General features: G+C 40.4%; 2 protein-coding genes across 3 annotated transcripts; one reads left to right on the plus strand and one right to left on the minus strand.

The window, feature by feature from the left end:
* Positions 1-236: 236 nt before the first annotated feature.
* Positions 237-7,186, plus strand: LOC128425555 (protein phosphatase 1 regulatory subunit 12B). Of its 2 annotated transcripts, XM_053412206.1 has the most exons (7): positions 238-639; positions 3,864-3,880; positions 3,977-4,115; positions 4,734-4,835; positions 5,258-5,308; positions 5,429-5,479; positions 6,848-7,186. In XM_053412206.1, the coding sequence occupies exons 1-7, from the start codon at positions 538-540 to the stop codon at positions 6,932-6,934; spliced, it is 549 nt and encodes a 182-aa protein (XP_053268181.1). In that variant the 5' UTR covers positions 238-537; the 3' UTR covers positions 6,935-7,186. The 2 variants fall into 2 exon arrangements, with proteins under 2 accessions (XP_053268187.1, XP_053268181.1); XM_053412212.1 differs by lacking the exon at positions 5,429-5,479 and having other exon boundaries at positions 237-639.
* Positions 7,187-12,251: 5,065 nt separating this feature from the next.
* Positions 12,252-20,323, minus strand: LOC128425533 (synaptotagmin-2). Its single transcript, XM_053412168.1, has 8 exons — positions 20,116-20,323; positions 19,828-19,988; positions 17,642-17,773; positions 16,249-16,416; positions 15,011-15,178; positions 14,469-14,586; positions 12,631-12,764; positions 12,252-12,467 (listed from the first exon to the last, which is right to left on the minus strand). Exons 1-8 carry the CDS (start codon positions 20,321-20,323, stop codon positions 12,252-12,254), a joined length of 1,305 nt encoding a protein of 434 aa, XP_053268143.1.
* Positions 20,324-22,077: the final 1,754 nt, after the last annotated feature.

Raw genomic sequence — 22,077 nt, forward strand, 5'->3', positions numbered from 1 at the left:
CTTTGCATTACCTAGAGACATGTTCATACACTAATAACATCAAGATCTTCATATTTACTTGAATAGAAGCCTAACATCTTGATTAGAGTGTCTAACAATGCTTTTCTTTTCCTATTTTTGGTGAAATTACCAAATCCCTTGAGAGCCTATATGAACAATGCTGCTGTCAAATCCTTGTGTTCACACACACACACACACACACACACACACACATGCACCACAGCCCGCCTCCTGCTCAGTCCCACCACTTCCTCCAGAGCTCTCACACTTGTGCTGCTCTTTCACTCTCATCAGATATGCAATGTCTCACCATCACATGAAGATCACACTCGAGCTGCTCAATTTGACTATCAGGAAACATCTGACTTTCATATCCGTTGATGATTAATGAATTCATCAACTTTTTATTTACATTTTGTTTTTCTTCTTCTTCTTTTAGTTTAAGAAGAAGTGTTTAACTTTTTTTTTTTTTTGAAGTTCTTGTAGTTTGGAGCACGTTACATTAGAGCTGCATGTGGCTTCAGCAGCTCGGGAGCGATGTCATCTCTACTTTCCCACAACAAAGATCGGCCGCACATTAGAAAGTCGCTCTCTGACTCTTCCCCGACTTCCTCCGCTGCCACCACCAGGAGCCTGAGGGTAAGGCCTGATCGTCTTTCATCTCCTTGTTTATTGAGCGGAAATGCCAAAGCTGACATAATGCAAACAGCAGCATTAAAGTTTCAGTACTATCAGACAAATGGCTACGTAACAAGCCACAAGGCTGGTTCTGTGCCAGAGCGGCTTAGGACATGTCTTACGAGATATTACTTTCATTTGTCTTCACGTAGGCGGATTGTTTGGCCAATAGGATCAATGTGAAGTCATGACCTTTAGAGACTAATCGACTAATGTTCTCTTATAATACACTTTACAGTATTAATGATATTATCAGTTCTAGAGGTAACGTTTAACAGCAGGAGTTACTTTTGTACTTGATAATCACATAGAAATAATTGCAGATGATTTTGTTCATCACATGAATCAGTGGATTATTTATCAAATCATTCACTGTTCATGCTGATCAGATGAAACAGGGGTTTTCAACAACTTTAAACTTTTCAAACTTATTCACAGAGACAAATCCCAGAAGTTTCCATATGGTACTAAAGGCCTGTTTATACTCACATACTGAAATCAAACTGCATGATGTTGTTCAAAACTTAGAAAATGTAATCTAGGCAAAGTTGCAGTTAGCCATATCTGTTTATGTAAACTATAGAATCCACTGGGGAAAGATAAATGGGGAGGCATCGACGTCAGCGTGTGAGAGAGGGGGCGAACAGGAAGAGAGGGAGTAGAAAGAGTGAGAGAAAGAAAGCAGGGGCGAAAGACAGGATGACATAGAACAGAGGGAAGGAGGGATAGAGTGCTCAGGACTGGCTGGGAACTCAGACGCAGTATTTATGGATGTTTATCTCTGCTAGTCCTACGGGAAGCTCAAATTTTCCACTCGGGAATGGCTGGTCAGAGGACCACAAGTTCCCTATGGGATATAGACAGGCTGGAGCACAGCTTAGCGACGGAGACACATTCACATACATTGGACAACGCTTATAGAAACCCCCTTGCTTTTCCATTAGCATCTGTTTATATGTGATGTCCCTTAATCTAAACCAGAGCTTCTTCAAAGAGTGCGTGCTGTATATCATTAGTGACCGTTTACCCAGCACATCCAAGTGTCCAAAGTGAGAGGGACTCAAAGGAGCTGACATCAGAGTCTGGGGAAGATCCAGAGATCTGTAAATGTCTGAGCAGAGGCACATCACTGCTGTTTACACTGTGTGCCTGAAACTTTAATCCCTGCTTCTTCTTTGCAGGAATCCACTTGTCTCTGAGATTTTGTCCAGCATGTAAATCTTCAAGTCGTTGTCACCAGTCTGCTTTGTTATAATCTGGCAATTCTAATGTTACAGGGAAGATAAATACTTCTTATAGGTTTAGATGTTGATTGTTTGTAGTGGTGGATGCAATAAGACGCGAAGAGTGAGTCATATTAGTTTGATTAGTAAAATGAAAATATATTATAGTCAAGGAAAAAGATGATGTGCTGAGCAGGTTCAAGAGACAATAGATTCCAACACACTAATTTGCGATGTGTTTGTTTTTTGAATCTGGTCTCATTGTCAGTTTTGTGTCTTTTATAAAAAGTGTTGAAAGGAACACTGGGTACACAGCTATGCTAGTGGTGCTGTGAGGCTGTGGTTAGGCTCAGTGCTTAATGCTAACATCAACATGACAATACTAGCATACAGATGTTAAAGCAGTTAATAATTAGCATGTTCTCTATACCGACTTAGTATGTAACGGCAGAAAGGAAGGAAGAAAAGATTGATAGATAGATGGATAGAGGGATAGATAGATAGATAGTTAGATGGATGGATAGCTGACAATGGCAGCAGATGTGTTCAAATATTTGTATATATTAATTTCTGGCCCAAAGTGGTGGACACATGAACTGACAGAAGGACAAATCCTTTCCATCAACACTTTGCCTGCCCGGCTGAAAACCTAAACACTTGCATTGTAGCAGAGAGTTATTCCCATCACGCCCCGACGGCCTGTCAAACAAACGACGAGGCCAGGCTGTGTGAAGTCAACATTTGTGCAGTAATGAGCATCTACTGAAAACAGACGACAGGGTGATGATGGCCTTGAAGAATGTGTTTATGCCTCGCGAGCTTTAACTCGGTCTTAAGTTCATTTAAGTAATTTTAACCTGGGAAAAAGTGGAGGAGCGGAGGGTGGAGGACTGATAGACTGTTATGAAGGCTGAGAACCGAAAAGCATGTGTTTAAGATTTCACAGTGTTTTTAATCTGAGTTTGCAACCCTTTTTCTCAGTGGGACATTGAACTAAGAAACATCTGATTAGCTCCTAAACAGAAGGAAGAAAAGATTCTCCATTAAAAAATCAAACACAAAAACATGTCAAAGAAATCTGTCAGTTCTGTCGCTAACTAACAGACAAACAGGTTAGGTGAGGGTAGAAGACTTTAAGTTGTTATGGTGGTTATAATAAGTAGGTTAATGTTTGGAAATCACAGACAAGATCGTATTTTTTAAAAAGAACATGTCATTTGGGGACAGCTGCCAAAACAACTGACAGCGTTGTTCTTCTGAGGACAGCACTCGTTCTAATTGAATTTAAATGCACTTCAAAAGTCTTCGGAGCAAAGTATCAGCCGGCTGAGTTCACCGACCTGAGATGATGTTTGAGAATCTGTCAGCACACATACCTTTAACTTTAAAAGGCAATAATGAGCAAATTGCGAATGCCACTGCCAGAGCTTTTACCTTTTTTGGATGTGTTTGGTTATCTGTGCTCGTCGGTTTATTTAAGGAATCATTTCCTCTCCCCTATAACTGGACTCTGTGTGCTCCATAAACCTTTTCTAGGAAAACTTGGAATACGCCGATTCCTGGTATCACTACTGCACAGTTTGTCGCCTAAATACTGATATTGTTCATGTATTAAAATATATATCCTGAGGGCAAGTGAGTGTACGCTTGCGGTATGTGTTTGTTCAGCAGGACAGAAAAAGAAAACTAGTTTGTGGATTTGATTCCACATCGTTTAAGAAATCTCAAGTGACAACCAAACAGCCTGTCAAACAAATGATGACGTCAAACTGTGTGAGACACAAACACTTATGCACTAATGGGCATGTACTGGAATCCAGGATGGGGCCATGCTGGTGTTGTCTAAAAGTACTTTTGTTAAAACTAATCAGGAATATCATTACAAAACCTACTTTATCATTGTTTATTTGCATTTTTGGTGCGAAAAACCTATATTTCTAATGTGTGTATCCTCTATTTCAGCATGAAAGACTGTCAAGGTAAGTTTCCTCTAATCTAATTCACACAATTATTACATGTAAAGAGAATGTGGTAGTGTGTGTGTCGAATGCTTTAAACCTGTCTTGTGTTTTCAGATTGAGCTCGTCTGGGTCCTCGGATGTTTCCAACGACTCGACAACAAACCCGGCCGAGTCCTACTTCCAGCGCAGGGAGAACCGGCTGTCCGCGAGGAAAAAGGCCGTGGAAGAGACAGAAAACAATGACTATAAAAAGGCAGGTGCTGCAGCTGGAATGTTGATGGACACTCAGAAACACAAACATGATCCTCACACTGGTGCTGGATTAAAAAAAGACGACTAGAGCCAGTATGATTCACGAGGGCACCGTGGATTTCAATCCAGCTGTGTAGCAGATATCAGGGCAATCCATTAAATTGTTGTTAGGATTGTGTATTAGCAACCAAAACGCTCACCTTCATGAGGAATGATGAAACTAACCATTAAACCAGTGAGCACCTCCACACAAACAGTCATAGTGTTGATGTCCATGCTTGTTTAGCTGTGTACTGTAGTGAAATATTATATAGTATTTTATACTTATTTATTTTATTCACGTTCTGTGAAATGTATTGATATTGTGGGATCGATAAAGTTTATTTTATCTGATCTTCTTTAATCTTCTCTTCTCTTCTCTTCTCTTCTTTTTTTCTTGTCTTGTCTTGTCTTCCCTTGTCTTCTCTTCTTTTCTCTGCTCTTCTCTTCTCTTTTCTTATCTTATCTGATCTTATCTTTTCTTCTCTAATCGTATCTTATGTTATCTTACCCTCTCTTCTCTTCTCTTCTCTTCTCTCCTCTTTAAACAATCGAATTCTAACAAGTGTGTCTTTTGTAGATGTATGAAAAGGCCCTGTCCACAAATCAGAGGCTCAAATCCAAGTTGGAAACCAGTAAAGAGGAACTGGTCCTGATTCAGGACCAGCTGCAGAAAGTTCAGGTACTGCACATATCTGCTGCTGTCAACAGTTAATCTGCTCCTTTCAGATTCATGGGTCTGGGAAGAGCTAAAGGGAAAGTTTGCTGAAGGCAGACGACTGAGAAAGTCGTTTTCTGTGAGTCATAAATTAAATCATCAGTGATTAAAGAAATATATTCCACATGTTCTAATGAGAAATCCGATAAGAAAGGAATGAGAATGTAAGAAATCAGTTCCACAATGAAGCTGCAGTGTTATTACTGTCAGGACTGAATTTGGGAATAATCACCGCACTCATAATAGTTTCTCTGTGTGTGACTGTAAGTATATTGGATATTTGATTGGATTATTTTATGCCAGACACATGTGAGATTTAAAATGACACATCAGCTTGAACACTTTGTGCAATAATATTTTCTTTTAATCATGTCTCATTGCTGCAGAAGGGAAGAGCAGGAGATTGTGGCTCCACTGTGCTCGAGGCAGAAAAGAAGGTATGAACTCAGCATTATACCCAAACTCTACGAGTGTAGTCGTAGCAAAGTGTTGTCAGTTTTTCCGTGTCTTCATTTATTCATCTGAATCGTCTTTATATTAAATGTTGTTCTTCATAGGAAAGCTGGATTCTTAAAAAGAGAATATCAGATATGGAAGACCAGTTGAAGGTAAAGCAGTGTTTTCAAAAAAGTACTTTCATTTTGAAATGGCAGCGATTAAGAATTATGTCCGATTCTTTCACCCGGGGAGAAAGCGAAGCTCGTTTGTGATGAGAGAAACAACAAACAATCAAATCAGTGTCTGTGGGACTCGGTGCCAGGGTGTCAGCGGCTCTGTCTGCAGCGGTTTTCATTCGTTAACATCATGCCCCGTTGGCTGTGGAATGTTTGAGCACTTTGACGCGACGCGGCGAGCGAGCCATCAGTGTTCATCTGCAGTCTAACGTTCACGAATGTCTGCTGTGTCATGCCCAAGAGGACGCAAACAAAACCCCCTCTTGTTATCTGTGAATGAGAGCTCTAAACAAACATGGTCTGGAAATTGACGTTCACAACAGAGCAGCACTGTGATGTGTATTCAAATGAGCCACTGTGGTCCAATTGGGTCTGTGCGTCAGTGAAGGCGAACGTGTGTGTGTGTGTGTTGTTTATTTCTTTTATTATAATAAAACCCACAGTTGAGGCTGCAGTAGATGATTTGGTGGAGGCCTCAAAACCTTTAAAAAGTTAAATTTATTACATTTTGAATAAATAAACATTTCTATCGTTGCCTATGAAATACTTTAAAGGCTGTTAACCAAATCAAATTCGTCTAATAATATTTCGGTGTAACATTAAAGTTGAACTGAGCAACATCTTTTATCAATTCAAAGCAGAAATTTGAGTGTATCTACTACATAGTTAATGCAAGAGAAAGCATTGTATTAAAGCAGCAGTGTAACACATCATGAACTTGATATTAAGATGTTAGATAGGTGGCAACATGTTTTACCATCAACCCTTCAGTACTTATTCAAAACCAAAATAAGAATTCACCAAAATACAAGCAAGGACAACCCATAAAATCACTTGTAATGTTATCATAAGGCAAAGATTTACACATTTCATATAGGCCCGGACTGGTGTTTAGTTAATTTAGAGTTTAAAGTTACTTGAGATGACTGTGCATAAAGATGGACGACATGACAGATCCCTAAAAGTGAAGCCAAAACATCCTGATCGCCACCTGCTGGCTGGCGGTAGAACAGGTCATTAACCTTGCTTCCTCTAAGTTAGCGGATGGGACATTGGCCAAATTAAAAAAGTCAAAGTTCACGTCAAAAACATGCTTTTGAAATATGGTTTGTGTCATTTGCAGTAGTTCTTATCACACTGATGTATATTCAAGAGTTTATTTTTCCAGTAAGTTTGGTTTTAATAAGTAGCCGATCGCTCCACTGCCGACTCCAAATGATGTCACCAGGACAAGATGGCTGTACCAGTATAGGAGATATTTTGGCTTCATTTATTGTTATAATCATTATTGTCTCTCTTCAGGTTAAAACAGAACTTAAGATGGAGAACCAGAGGCTTAAGGATGAAAATGGAGCTTTAATCCGTGTCATCACTAAACTGTCCAAGTGAGACCCGGAGAAGATGCAAGAGAGGACCACGACACCAGAAGCTATATTTAAATGTGTATCAATAAGGAGAATCCCCCCGGAAGAATGATTGTCTATATTTATGAGTCATTTTGTAAATGTTAGTCCATTCTTCACCTTCATCCAAATGTACTGTATTTAAAGAAGTTAGACTGCCTGAAGGATAATACATTAAATTGCATTTTATACTGTATATTCTTTAAATATTTCTACATAAAGACAAATGTAGCATGAACACGTCTTTTGTTTCTTTTTCCTCTGTGTTTACAAGAACAAATTACCCACAGGACAAGTGGTAAATCTCCACAGTCCTATCAAGAATATTCCTGCTTATAAAGACAAAATACTGCAGGTATGGCCACGTAGGTATTGCCATGGAAACTGCAATATCCCCCCCCCCCCCCCCCCCCCCCCGCTACCATATGCAGACCCTAAACCCGGGCTCAGCGCTATCAGGTGCAGTGAATGATGGATGAGCTGTGGTTCTCTGAAACGTGGGAGAGCGTCGTTTCTGATTCAGACTTTCTCTTCCCTCAACCTGCAACGTCAAAACAATCAGTGAAGCAATTGGTAGCACTACAAAAGATATGCTTTGTGTTTGAGCTACTGAGCACTAAGACAGAATCCGACTCACGTGTTAAATACCAATCTGTTGTGAAGTCACGATCGTTGTATTTTTTTGTACTTTTTGAAACATAAAGATAATAATTGATGAAAAGAACTGACCTTAAAGGGGATAGTTCACCCAAAAATGAAATTTCACTCATTATCTACGACATTGTGGTGAGTAGATAATGGAATTTTATTTTTGGGTGAATTATCCCTTTAAGGGGCAATTGGCGCTTTTAAACATCACATGATCTTTAGCTGTAGAAGGATGATGTGAGATTGTTCTGCTGTTTTCCAAGTTCAAGAGTTCGAAGCTCAACTTCTGAGGTTAAACAAACATCGATTCAAATGTAACTAGAGGGAATCTGCAGATCCATATTTCCATGACAACTGGGCAAACACCCGCGGAGAGGGCTCCAAGAATAATATTCAAAAATAGACCGAGGCAATTTAAAATGAGCAACTTGCAGGTCGATTTTTGTTCATTCAATTTAATGCGTAAACTTGATCATTGGATGTCTACCAGATACGTATTTTTGTTGTTTCTATTTAATTTGGATTATTTATAGATAGTAAAATATTGTATGTATAACAAGACTAATTTACCTCAACTCCATCAAACATTATGATATTTTTTGAGATAGAGAACATCTATTTAAATACATATTCTTCACCTGAACTCACAATAAAACACATTTCAGTTTAACATCGGAGCTCCTGCAGACATGTTGTGTTTTTTACTTTGTCTTCCTCCTTTCGTGATCACATTTGCTGTGTATGATGCCCCCCACTGGCCATAGGTGGAAAAGCAGCCTCTGATTCCATTTACACACCACACAGGACAAGGCTACTTAAAATGCCTTTATTTCCTATGATTACATTTTTTACAACACAGATAAGCCCTGACCACTTCCCATGTTTTGGTTCCCTTCAGCTCTACAGAGTGATATATGAGTACAGTTATTTATTTTTTTGTCGTCTTTTTTTGTTTCCCTCCTTTGCTGGAAAACATGGATTTTTATAAGGAAATAAATCATGCAGTTCACAAAAAGGGTACAGCTACTGACACACACGTCTACAACAAGACAAAAAGGCGGGGAGTCGAGTTCAAGCATGTCTGTGTTGCTCAGTAAGTGAGTGATGACAGTCGTCTCTTTGGATGTTCTGCATCATGGCTACTGTGCGCTCAGAGGAGAGGGAATAGAGAGGAAGCAGCAGGTCGGCAGTATTGCGTTGCGAATGTGGTTCTGCACTGGATGGGTCGGCTCGGCGCTCGGGAGAGAGCGCGTGAGACCGGGAAGACTGGGATTTTGTTGCCTGCACTGCAGAAAATGGATAAACTCATACAGTCCATTCACTAAATCCCAAACAATTACACCAAACCAACAAACACAAGGTCAAGTGGGTTCTTATTGCAAATACACAAAATACACAAAATGGAGGTTATAGATTATGGGTAGATAGACGGGATGAGAGTGAGTATATTGGATGATCCCGAGAAAAGGATTTAAGACATTACACACACTGTAGAAAAGTAATGTCATGAACTCAAATGGGAAAATGAATCTTCTTCTCGATACTAAAAATGTAAATGTGTCTGCCTGGTGTATTCCTCCTCCAAACTATAAAGACACATGACACCTTCTACTCTAAGAGATGGACTGTCACTGTGATTATTCATCTTCATGTTTAAAATGTGTGTTCACTCATACAGTGGCATCTGTAATGAAAAGGATTATTGATTGCTTAATTATCAGACTGGAGCTACGTCAGAGAGCGACATCGATAATATCCAGTAATGATATTTGACACAAATAAAAAAAGAAAAGTAAGATTTGGTTCATTTCAGATGCAAATTACTGATTTCACTCACTTCTAATGTGTGATCCGACAGCTGGGAGCAGGTTTATTCGAGTGGTGACATGATGAAAAAGGTACAATTTAATAAAGAGTGATATAAAAGGAAAGAGAACAGACCACAGGTCAGTGAAGTCGTGGACTGTGTCTACATTAGGTTAACTGGGACTCGACACTCATCTGGCAGGAGTAGGAAACGAAGGAAACACTTACAGTACACTGAGATAGAAAATCAAGGAGCCAGCAAATATTCTCCTCTTTTTTTTTTGTTCTTTTTGAAATCTATACAGTTTGTTGGTCAGAGGACCGAGACAGACTGAACAACAAGTGCAAGCAGGGATGAACAGTAATCACATGACCTGTACCCCGAGCACACGGACACACTGGGTTCAGCACAGAGGGGACACATACAAGCAATGACAGGAAGTTACACACTCGTGCAGTTTTATGGCAAAATGAAACAGATCTTCACATATGACACATAAAGCAACCCTGCTATAACTCCAGGCTTCAAAGGAGCCCGTGAACCACACATCACATGAATTATCCAGACATGTACATTCAGTCCCATTTAGCAAAAATACATACACTTTGCAGTCAGTGCATACAGGTTTTTTTTACTCTGTTTTATTATCAAAAATGACATAGAACACAAACACACGTACACAATATAATAATGGTTCCTCTTTAAAACATGCTGCTATTTACATCATCTTGTAAATTCATGCTGTAGCCTATTCACAAATCTGCAGCGATGCATGGGGCTGATAGTAATATAGCAGAAGTACTGTGGGCGGACCGGTCAGTGTGCTGCTGTTTCCCTTCCTTTACACTTTCATATCTGGTGGTGATACGGAGGCAAAGACAGCAGCTGAACACCTCCTTTTTATTTCTCATTTAAACACATTGTGTAGTTTTGCTGAGTTTCTAATCTCACATCTTATCTCACGTGGATCATATGATGATAAAACACATCCTCTATTGGACGGAGGATCCCCAACATTTTGATCTCATGGTCAAATGGCTTGTTTATGATTTAAAACACTCTTCAATATCAAATTAGATGTGGCTGAAATATATTCTTTTCATTTTTTTTATGAAAATTGTTTTGCGCAAACTCTCAATTGAAGTAGTTTGTACGATTTCTTCACATCTTGATCAGATGTGAATCACTTGGACTTAAAAATAAAATCCTTGGATTTCATTGGTTCAAAGGTCAAAGGTCACAGTGACATCATATGACATCACTGGTTAGTCGAGGCCTCCAACTGCAGGGGTGGTATTTATATTGAAATTGTCTAGTAGAAATTTTCCACATAAGTTTAGACAGATGGCTCCAAATAAGATCATTTAAATGTCTTATGCAGTAGTGAGATTTGTATTTTCCCCTTTTAATTCAAACCCGGTGTTCAGTTGCTCTAGAGCCTTTTTGCCTCCCTGCACCTGCACATCACACTAACATATTAAATCTATGATGAAGTGAGAGTAGCACTCTGGCTCCAGGTTTACAAAGCTCGGGTCTGATCAATGGGATTTAAACGACTACTGTGAGGTGTGAGAGAATCCTGCGCGATACTGCGGATCTATTTGGTTCAAGCGAATCCTCCTGGACGTGTTTATTGTTTAATGGGTTCGATGCAGCACTTTGAGCCGCGCTGACAATCGCTTTGTGGTTGAATTCCCGTTCTCTTAAAAAGTGCAGTCACATCTTACGTTTCACACTCAGTTCACTAGAAAAACATCTGGAAACGCTCCCTTGGTTTCACCAGTTATTTGAGTTTGTGAGTAAACTACCACGTCCGTCACGGAGCGCTGAATGGATGTGAAAATAATAAAAGCGAGAGGCGTGTTTCAGAAGCGTCGGCAGAATGCAGAAGCAAAGTCACAACTGTTTTGAACGTCATTGGTCATCCTCCTGTCCTGACCTCTCCTGCGGGTAAGAGCAGGTTTTTACATCCAACTGGTCTACGCACATTTCCGATGGCACATTCACGGGGTCCCTGGCGACTTTTGAACAATAAAAGTGCCCCCCCCCCAGCCCCCTTCTCCACTGAACGCCGCATTTCTCAAAGTGTCACATGGAAAGGCACCCTTGTACTCCCGTCCTACATTACATCTGTCTGAAGACGCAGAGACGCGTGTCGAAGCTAAATGCATAGACGAGGCCTCCATGGAGACACTGGGCAAGCCACAGGGATCAGATCCCCGGGGCCACGCTGTGCACTTCTCCACCGTGTCGATGGAATTCACAGTAAATGCCTTCAATGACCTCCTCCATTCTCAATTAACTCTTTTTTTTTTTTTTTGGTTGCATTACTTAAACACACTCTGTGCGGAAAAATAGCCCAATACTACAGTACTCTCTATTGCAAGTTATAGCACACTTATTAGCAGGATACAATACTGGGTGTGGTGTATGCAGAGCAGTGGGCGGGCGGGCGGGGTAGGTAAAGCATGCTCAACTAAACTAAAGCTTTATTTCCAGTATCGTCTCCACCGAGACTCTCGATCAGTGAACAGCACCGTAAGAATCAGTTTCTATGTTTCTTCGATGATTCAGGAGCTGGTCCCCCCCCCCCCCGTAACTCAACGGCAACTCTTCTCAGCTAAATGTGTGAGATGTGATGATGATTCATTTTTAAAAACTGTTTTATTTTTTACCGACTTAACCATAAATGAGCAGGGTTTGGGGGGGGGATTCTACGACGTCTCTTTTTTGCTGAGCAGGTTTCATGACCGTGTGTTAAAGTCATGGGTTTCATGCAAAATGGGGGCGGGGGGGGGGGGGGGGGGGGGATTTCTGAGTTAGTGCATGAGCTGGTCGGTGGAGCACGTTACTTCTTGGCCGCCAGAGATGCCAGCTGACCGTCGATATCCTCCTCGGGTTGCAATGGGTGCCACTGGGCGATGGGGCGGCGGGGGTTGGTCAGCATGTCGGACCAGTGCTTCAGGCCCAAGCTGGTCGCCTTGCTGCCCATGAAGACCTTCCCGATGGCGTCGTTCTTACCGATCTTGTCATAATCGAACACCGTGACCGCCACCAAGATTTTCTGAGTAGGACATGAGAGAGACTCTGTGATTTCTCCGTTACCGAGTCATCACATTATTAAAATATGAGCGCGGATTGATTGTAAAGATATTTCTGAATCAGATCAGCTGTATTCTGTTACATATCAGTGGAGTCCAAAAGAGGAGATTTGACTTATTCTGTACCTGCATCTGTTCTAGAGGGATTTCAAAGCTGAAGGATTCATTGTAATACGGGTTCAAGGTGTTCTTCTTCACCGTGGTCTTCTTCTTCTTCAGACGCTTACCGCCCTGCAGCAGCTGGATCTTCACATAAGGATCTGCAAAGGGCATCGAAAACATCAACAACAGAGACCATCAAGGCAACACTTTCATTTTTGCCTTGACTTTATTACTTACTAGTGCAGTGTCAGTTCTAAAATAGACAACGTCACTTACTTTGATGGGACTGGGACGTTGATGGGTCCCAGTCCCCTCTGCTACAGATTGCTCAACGCCTGCTTATCATAATTTTATCAAGATTTACAATACTGCATGTCCAAATTGCACCAGGATGGATGGTTCCTGAGATAGAAATGATATGCAAAGCGACAAGAAAGTATTTGGGCTTCCCCTGAGCAAACTTAGCGCAGGAATGTCCAACAGATTAAAAGATGAGCTGACTTCTAAAAGGGATAAAGTCAAAGATCACACATTTCTTTAATATTTCAAGTATTCAATCATTTGAAACATTAAAGTTTAAGTTAAAGCTATCAACGAAAAGTCCTAGTTTGTGTTTGAGGGATATTTTTTCATTCTTTTTTGTAAAAAGTCTTAAATTCTGTTAGGTACTTGGGTTAGGGTTAGGCTCAACAGATTCTTCATGATGTTAAGGTCGATGGGCTGTGAGGGCCAAAGCAAAACCTTCAGCTCGTGTCTCTGGAGGTCGTCCGTTGTGGATCTTGAGTTGTGTCTCAGATCATTATCCTGTTTTTTACAGACAAACTCTAACAGTGAAATCTTCTCGTGGCCTTTGGCTGGAACAGAAACCCAAAGCTTGATCGATCCACCTCAGCAATTGTAATTCTACACCTTTTATTTTTTTACCCACACGCCTTTGCTCATTGCAGCTGAGCAGTTCAATTTTAACTGAATCAGACTGTTGGACTTATTTCTAAAATCGATCAGGCTTGTTATGAGATTAAAACCTCCAACGATGAATTTTGTGGAGAGGTTGCGGGAAAGCTTTTTCCTCCGTGAAGGTCATTTTGTTTGTGGAGGTGTCACTGCACCATGGAACAGGGAATCTTCTGCTGAATCTGAGCCGTCATGAATAGATCTCTCTTCAACTTGACCTTCTTTATTATGATGCCCGGTATGCCACCTGAAAACACTCTGCTATCTGCGGAAAACATCCTCCTGCTTTCTGGGAATCAATAACTGTCATTATTGAGATTATTGAGATTATTTTAATACAGTTTCTGTGTTTGGCAGCTGCTCATGAGAGCTCATGGCTACTTATTGTTTCAAGTTGTAAGGAGTTTATTAATGTTTAAAATATGCATCGCTCGACCTTTGGTAATATTGATCGTGAACAAGTCGTAGCCCTAAGAAGCCAAATAAGCCCCGAGATGTCAGTAGAAGAAGAAATCTTAAACCCCCGACCTTGTAGACTCATTTTGCTTAAAAAGCTGAGGGATATGTTTCAATCTGTAATTTCAGGTCTTCTCCAGATCAGTTTATCTTTCACTCATGTTGAGATTCACAGTAGCACTTGTTTAACCTGATTGCTTTTGGTATTAATTAAAGTTTTCTCTACGTTTGGACAGGGGAGATTGCGATTGTGACTTTGACAAAGGAAAGTCATATTTCATTTGATGCTTGATTTGTAATCTAAACTGGATTTTTCAGCTTTGTTTTGTGATTATAAATATTTAGTTCAACACAACTCTTTTCAATAAACAAAAACTAAAGACTAAAATCCTCTCACTAGCATAATGTAAATTCTGTCCACAGCATCTGCAGTGAATGTGACATTTCTCTACCAGATAATCCGCAGGCGTCCATCTTCTTCAGGTTCTTTGCCTCCAGGATGCAGACGGTGAGTTTTCCTGCGGTGGGGACGTAACGCAGGGAGATGCAGATGTCTCCGAGTTTCTCAGGCTGAGCCGAGAGAAGAGACAGAAATGACAGGTACATGTTGAATTGAAATCTTAAACTACACTAGTAGGATAGTTCTGAAAATCCCAGCATTCACTTAGATGAGTGTGATAAAATTAACAAAGTTATTTGGAGAAATTAAACTACTTTATATTACACAAATATGAGCAAAAAATACTACTATTTTACTACTGTAAGACAAAAATCTCTGTTAATTGATTAATTGACCAAATTATCCCAAAGCTATTAAAGATGTAGTTGCTCCTTATAATTTTCTTGGCAACAAATCCCATGAAAAGACTGAATCCAACAATGTGTAAGTGGGTTTGTTCTGTTCACGTCGATCTTTTCTTAGGATTTGTTGACAGAGAAAAGCATGAAGGACATCCACAGACTCATTTTCAGTCAGTGTGGCTCTTCGCTTCACCTCCTCCTGGTCGGCGCTCTCCAGATCCTTCCACTCCTCGATCGGCCGTCCAAGGTCGATGGTGTTCATGGGAATCTTCACCTCCCCGATGACGTCATGTTTGGAGAATCGGTCGTAGTCGAAAACCGACAGCGTCAGTGTCTTCCCACCGAGTTCCTCGTAGGGCACCTGATCCACAAATACAGATTTACAGACTGTTTTAGAACTTGATGCCTTATTTTCTAGATTAGCGATAATACAGTTTGACTAAAGGTTAAAAGTTAAAATGTCAAAAAACTGACCCGGTTTGGGTAAATATAGCATGAACTTAACTTTACTTAGTACTAGCAGGTTTTAAAACCTAGAGTTGGTATTATTTGTTTCATTGTTGAGAAACTAAAAAGATTTTAACTGTGTGGACCATTATCTACAGTTACGCTTTGTCTTAGGTGGGGTTTTACCCATGGGTACTATATACCTAACAGGTGCCATATTGAGCCACATATCTTTATTGTGTGTAACAGGGAATTATAGATTTCAAATATGATGAGTAAAAAATAATGAGTATATATACAATCTAAATTGTGAATATTAGTTTCAAAAAGTTAATTTAAATTATTTCAAATGCACTTTATATATTCATCACATTTTCACATGATTTTTTTTCTGGTTGGTCCAGTTTTCTTTTAAAAAAATGGGTAAAAACCAGAAGTTTAATCGACCAAAATGTTAATATGTGCTTGTGGTGTTTATAACCTACTCCTCTGTAGAGTCAAGTTGTATTTATTACAATACAAATCAAATCACTCTGAGTCAATCATCTTGAAAAAGATATTGAAGATATTAGAAAAGATGACATGCTCCGGCTGACTGAAACTCTCTCAAATAAAGCTGAGGGAAATAAATCTCACAGTGAAACAATAACCGTGACTGTGAACGTGTCTGCGCCTGAGGGGAGAGAGAGGATTTGTTTTTCTGCAGACAGGCAGAGCTTCCAGCGCGGCTCAGAGCCTCAAGTGAGGTCTCTGCGGACCTTATTAGCCAGGACAGGAGAGAGCAGCGTGTCGGCTGCACAGGCCACTGAGAACACACTCACATCCACATAAAGCTGACAAGACACAGTGTCACAGCTATTACACTGACACAGCATTAGGGACAAGGAGTCAGGGGGTTAAAATGTGTGCTCACAATCACATAAATGTTTCATCAATGTTTCTCCTCGTGTCTTGTAGTTTTAATGTGTCGGGAGGAAAACTCGCCTTGAATACAAACGTCTCATTGAAGACGGGGTTCAGCGTCTTCTTGTGCACTTTGGTCTTGTGCACTTTGGTCTTGTCGGGGAAGAGCAGGACTCGAACGTACGGATCTGAGGTTCCTCCCGAGTCCATGGACAAGAGGTCCGCAGCTTGGAGGATGCCGACCGTGACCTGCATGCGGAGGAGAGAGTGGGGCGTGGAGTAGTAGGGAATCGTCACAGGCGTACATTTCACCAGACAAAAATTAAATCCGTTAACTTCACCTCTAGTCTCTGCTCTTTTTTCAAAGCATTTAGGAATTTATTCATTGCCTCTGTGCCTAAACACTGCTGAGACCATTACATCTGTTTTCAGTTATTTTTTCTGTACCTGGAATTGTTGCATATCTAATCCTCTTACTATAATTCAGTCTCGCTGTGAAAAAGGATCATTGTCTTGCTCGGCTGAGGTTTTACAAAGCAGCTGTTGCCAGGATCAGCTCTTACAGGAATAGGGCGACATTTTGGGAAACACACCGATTTGCTTTTTTTTTTCCCGCTGTGAGTTAGAAGGCAGGATCAATACTTCTCTAATGTCTGTCTGGTCAATATAAAGCTAGAGCCGGCAGCCGTTTAGCTTAGCTTAGCTTTGCATACAGACTGGAAACAGGGGGAAACACCGAGCCTAAACTCTGTCAGAAGAAAACACAATCTGTTCACCTTGTTAAGTTATAGAAAGCCTGATTTAGCTCATACGCAGATTGACCATATACTGTAGCATCTTGATCGGCCCCTAGTGGTTGGCTGCAGTACAGGTCGCGGACCCCCGCCTCCCCCATGTTGATGGATGGGACACGGACTTAAGAGTCATGGTGTACGCTAAATACAATGGTCTCAAAGATGGTTTCTGTCCTTTTAGCTAGCTCTTATCACAGAGGTGCATGTTGACACCTGTGCGATAAACTTTTCCGGAAACTTTGGTAAAGTTATTTGTTAAAAGTCATGATTGACAGCTGAGACTGAGCTGTGATTGGTCGAGCACATGTATCCACTGTACTTCTATACCGTGGCTCCGCACTGTGATTGCTAAACCACAGGCTCTGTTGTGTCATCCATTTTTACTGACAATCTACGAGTCAGTCTTTATGCTAAGCTAACCTAACTGCTGGTTTCCCTCACATGGTATTTTATCCAACACACATGATAGACAGCGATCTTTTAATTTAACTCCTGGCAAGAAAACAAATCGGTGTGTTTCACAGAATGTCAAACTATTGCTGAATACAATCTATACGATGACATATATGCAATACTATAACATATGCAGTTATACCAGATTTTTTACTTACGAAACAACCAACTACTCCTCTTTAAATGTCTAACGTTTTTTTAAAGCGTGTACATGTGACAACACAAACCTTTGTGTTCTCAAAGTCATAATCTATAGAGTACTGCAGCTTCCCCAGTTTCTCTGGTTCTTTCTCCTCTTCCTCTTTGTCCTCCTCCGTCAATCCGGTCTCACCCTCGTCATCGTCATCGTCCTGGTGTATCTGTGGTTTGAAGGTAGCAAAACAAGACCCAATGTTAAAGGTCAGGGACTCAGGATTCGATAGAGGGCTTCCTATAGCAGCCAGCATGCCACAGACACTGGAAGTCCAGGAGTTTTTATTTTTTACATGGGAGATACATGTTTTGGTCACTGCTTACCTGCACAGCACCTGATGATAATAACATTTACAACTGGAGAAATCCCTGCTGGTAACACATACATGTTTAAACTTGGGGATAACTGTGCACCCCTCTGTCTTCAGCATTTTTGGGATCACTGGGTATTTCCTTTGACATGCTTGTGCAGTTCAGAGTCAGTGGAGGCATTGCATGCTAGTTCCACTAGGAGTTTTTTTTCCATGATATCGGATATTTTTTTCAAATGGCTCATTTTCAAGAGCTTTAACTTCAAATGAGCAAGGCGATAAATGTGTGGCTGAAAACCCCTAACGAACTAGCTCACAACAGCAAATGACAATGCATATTAAATGGTAAAATATTATTCCGTGAAAGGAGATGACTTTGGAGTAGCTTTATCCTTTTCAAACTTTTAGCTGGATGAAATTAGCTGTTTTATTAAACCTACCTTCACTACTATCATACTTCAGCAATATAATCCTGAAGTTTTTTAATTTGCATGCCTTGTTTCACCTCTAAATGTAGGAGGCACTCAAGAAATGTCTTCTCAGCTCAACATCATTACAATAAATGTCCCATCAGGATCAGAGGGCACAGACAGCTATTTGAATAATGAAGAGTCTTATTGTTGTTTCGTCCCTAGCTCCTGCAGTTAAGTAAAAGCGTCACTGCCGAGGCGACCTTGACTTTACAGTGTTTTTCCTCTTTTTTATTCAGGCCATCCAGTGTCTCCACGTTCTGCCTCCTCCTTGAGTTTTACAATCAAAGTTTTTTTGGGGCTCTTCATGCAGTTTTATCATCGTTTCCATGTCTCCCAAACAACCAACCATGCCCTTTATCACATGCACAGATTAACAGTGTTAAAAGTGTCTTGCATATCATCTCTTAGTCCAATACTTTCCATATTGGCATGAGTTACAGTTACATTGTCCCAGGAACAATGTGTTAGACTCTTCTCTTTGGGGTTTATGGAGCACATCATAGCTTTCCATTGTTACATTCTCAAGCTGTCTCAATTCAAAAAAGTGAAAATCAGACTCAAAATAAAGTGAAAAATGCAAAAGGAAGCTACGACTTTCATTCCATGAAACCCGCCTCCGCCCCGGGGGAGGGGCCAGAGAGCATCAACGTGAGCTATCCACCTACCGTAGAGCGGGAGTCCACCACAGTCAAGAAACACGAGGCACACACAAGACGGACACAAAGCGGAAAAAAGAAAGGAGGAGGGCAGAGAAAGGAAGAGATTCAACTCACAAGACACCAAACACAATACAAAAAGAGAGGCAGTCAACAACACCACCAACACAGCTATGATGAGAAATGACACTCGAGTATTGTTTTTTTACTTTAACATCGTGGACACAAGTTGTTGATTGTCTTAATTAGCCGTCACCAGAGGAAGAGGCAATCTGTGGTGATTTCAGCCGCTTTGACCCTAAATTTATCATTGGATTTTCTATCATTTGTTCATTTCCTAACATTTTCGGCACTTTTAAAAAAAAAACTTCCTGCAGGTCTCGTGCTTTCAACCGCTGTGAAATTCAGCATTTTGTGCTTGGCGACTGGTCAAATGAAACTTCCCCCCCTCAAGGTTCTCATTATTCTTTGCCACCTGGTAACAAAGCGTGTCATTTTTCACCAAGGGGCCACAATGGAATACATCACACAATTAAACGACCACAGCAACATCAAATGAAAGTAGGGGAAGGGAGCTCTCCTTGTGTCCTCTACAGCCTGGCCTAAAAGAGCTGCTGGTGAAAGATCAAATTTGGTTAATGAAAGAAAATGATCAATAAGTGTCATAAATGATGATAAACTTTTGAGTAGATAATTGAGTTTAGCAACGTGGAAGAGAAGAGGCAAAGCATCATCCAATCAGATTCCCGTTAAGCGGACATTTCAGCACGAGGCGACATACCTCGCCGTCCTGCATGTTCTTCATGTTGAAGCCGTCCTTTCCCTTCTTGCCTTTCTTGTTCTTCTTCTTCTTGCAGCAGCATTTTTTGATTATGCAGAAGCAGCAGGTGAGGAGAAGCAACGCGGCCACCACAGCGATGGCAATCAGTGCCCACGGAGGCACTGCCGGTGTCAGAACAACAGAGGGACAGTTTAAATGAAATGGTAGCTTTTGTATTTTTTGCTTCCAAAGAAAACTGTAACTTTTGCACCTGAGAAGGAATTGTGAAGTCAAGGCGAGATTGCTTACATGGGATTTTATCAATTTCATTCAAGAATTTACTCTTGATTTCCTCAAACATGTCATTCTTGCTGATCTCTGTGTTGTTGGAGCCAGACATGTCCAGGGCGGTGGTGGAGATAACCGCCGGGCTGGGGGCCATGGTCACGGTGGTGGTGGCACCGGTGGGCTCCTCGGCCGCCACGGCCTGTGGCCTTCTGAACAAGTTAAACTTCATTGTCAAAGACTAGGTGCAGCGTCCCTGAGACAGACAGGGAGAATGAAAAGTCAGTACACAATCTCAAAAACAGTTTGACAGCTTGGTTTAGTTTATAAGAACAGAGGTGAAGACTGGAAAGAAGTCTCAGAGAAAGATTATTGAACAGAAATTTACTGAATATAGCTCAAACCTTAAGACTAAACTAATTCTCTACCACAGAAACAATTATTCATTGAAAAACTTAATATTAGTAGACGCACAGAAAACTAGATTGTTTTATTTGTTTCTGATTTGTAACATTAAAATTTCAATACTTATGTAGAATTACAATCAATTATGATACAATACAATTAGAGTAGATACAATATGATACAATACAAAACGATACATTACGATATGTCACGATAAATGCTGATACGACACAATACAATTAGATTATATAAGATACGATTAGCTGCAATTCAATACTTTAAAATCATTGTATTTTTCAGCAGTTTTTATTATATTTTTATTTAAATCAGTAATTTATCAACCGATAAAAGGAAAGGCTAGATGTAAACTCCAGTTCCAGTCCAACATAAATGCTTTTCATATGAACCTGCAGCTTTTTAACCACTGAATGAATGAAAAACCTTGCAGAGAAACAGGGGAAATCTGAATACCCACAACTCTGCAGACTCAAACTAACAATGAAGATCGTGTGAGGCTCCAGAACAGATAATAACTGGTTCTTGTGCGGATATTGTTGTCTCAGCTCCTCACATTCAGTCTTAATACATCATAGCTCCTCCACAAAGACACTAATGGATAACAATGATCCCATTTTCTTGAGCGATGTTTAGATCAACAGCAGCAAAGAAGCTACTGTGAAACACAGGACTGGATTTTAAATCATTCCGCCGTCACAATAAGCCACAAGCAAAGTCATGAGTCATGTGAATGAACACACATCAACTCAACTGAGAAAATATTACAGGACATAAAAGCCCACAAGACTAAGGATGTTCATCTTGAAAGAAACTGATTGTGATTCAAATGTTAAAGGTAAAGTTTGACATCTTGGGAAATATGCTATCCCCTCTCTTGCTGACAGTTAGCTGTTAGCTTGGTTAGCCAGTTAGTTAGCCTGGTCAAAGGATGATAAAATGCACAAACATATTTAGCCTGTTTATTATCGAGCTATAGAGGTTCTGGTTGGCAGATGATACTTAAAAAGCTAAATTGAATGGCACCGAGCCATAGCTCCATATTTAACATAGCGACATGACGGAGGTAAGATTTTCTTATCCAACTCCCAGCGAGAAGGAGCAACTGTCAAACCTTTCCTTGGATTCCTGTCATTGTGGAGTTAACATGTTCTCCCTTGTGGGTAACTTGGTTATAAATCACATTTTTTAGAGCTGCTTGAAAAGAAATCAATTATTTTACCCAAAAATATTGGACTACCTGAATCAGAAAAATCTATTTGTCTTTAATGCGTTTTTTGTCATCATAGCAGTTGTAAGCATTTTGAGGTTGTTACCGTGTAATATAAAGGAAACTGGGATGCTCATCTACCTCCGTAATAGGTTATCATTTTATAGCCCAGATGGTGAAGTCATTAGTGGAGAAAACGAATGGCAGGTCAATCAATAATAGAAATACTCTAGTTGAGGTGGAAGAGGTGGAATAAACTCAAATCCATGCACAAATTAAAGCTGCAGCATGAATCCTTCTCACAACAAATCAGAGACTAATACAACAAGTGTTTCCTCATAACGCTTTGTGTTTTT

This window comes from Pleuronectes platessa, chromosome 2 (genome assembly GCF_947347685.1).
Source record: "Pleuronectes platessa chromosome 2, fPlePla1.1, whole genome shotgun sequence".
NCBI lineage: Eukaryota > Metazoa > Chordata > Actinopteri > Pleuronectiformes > Pleuronectidae > Pleuronectes > Pleuronectes platessa.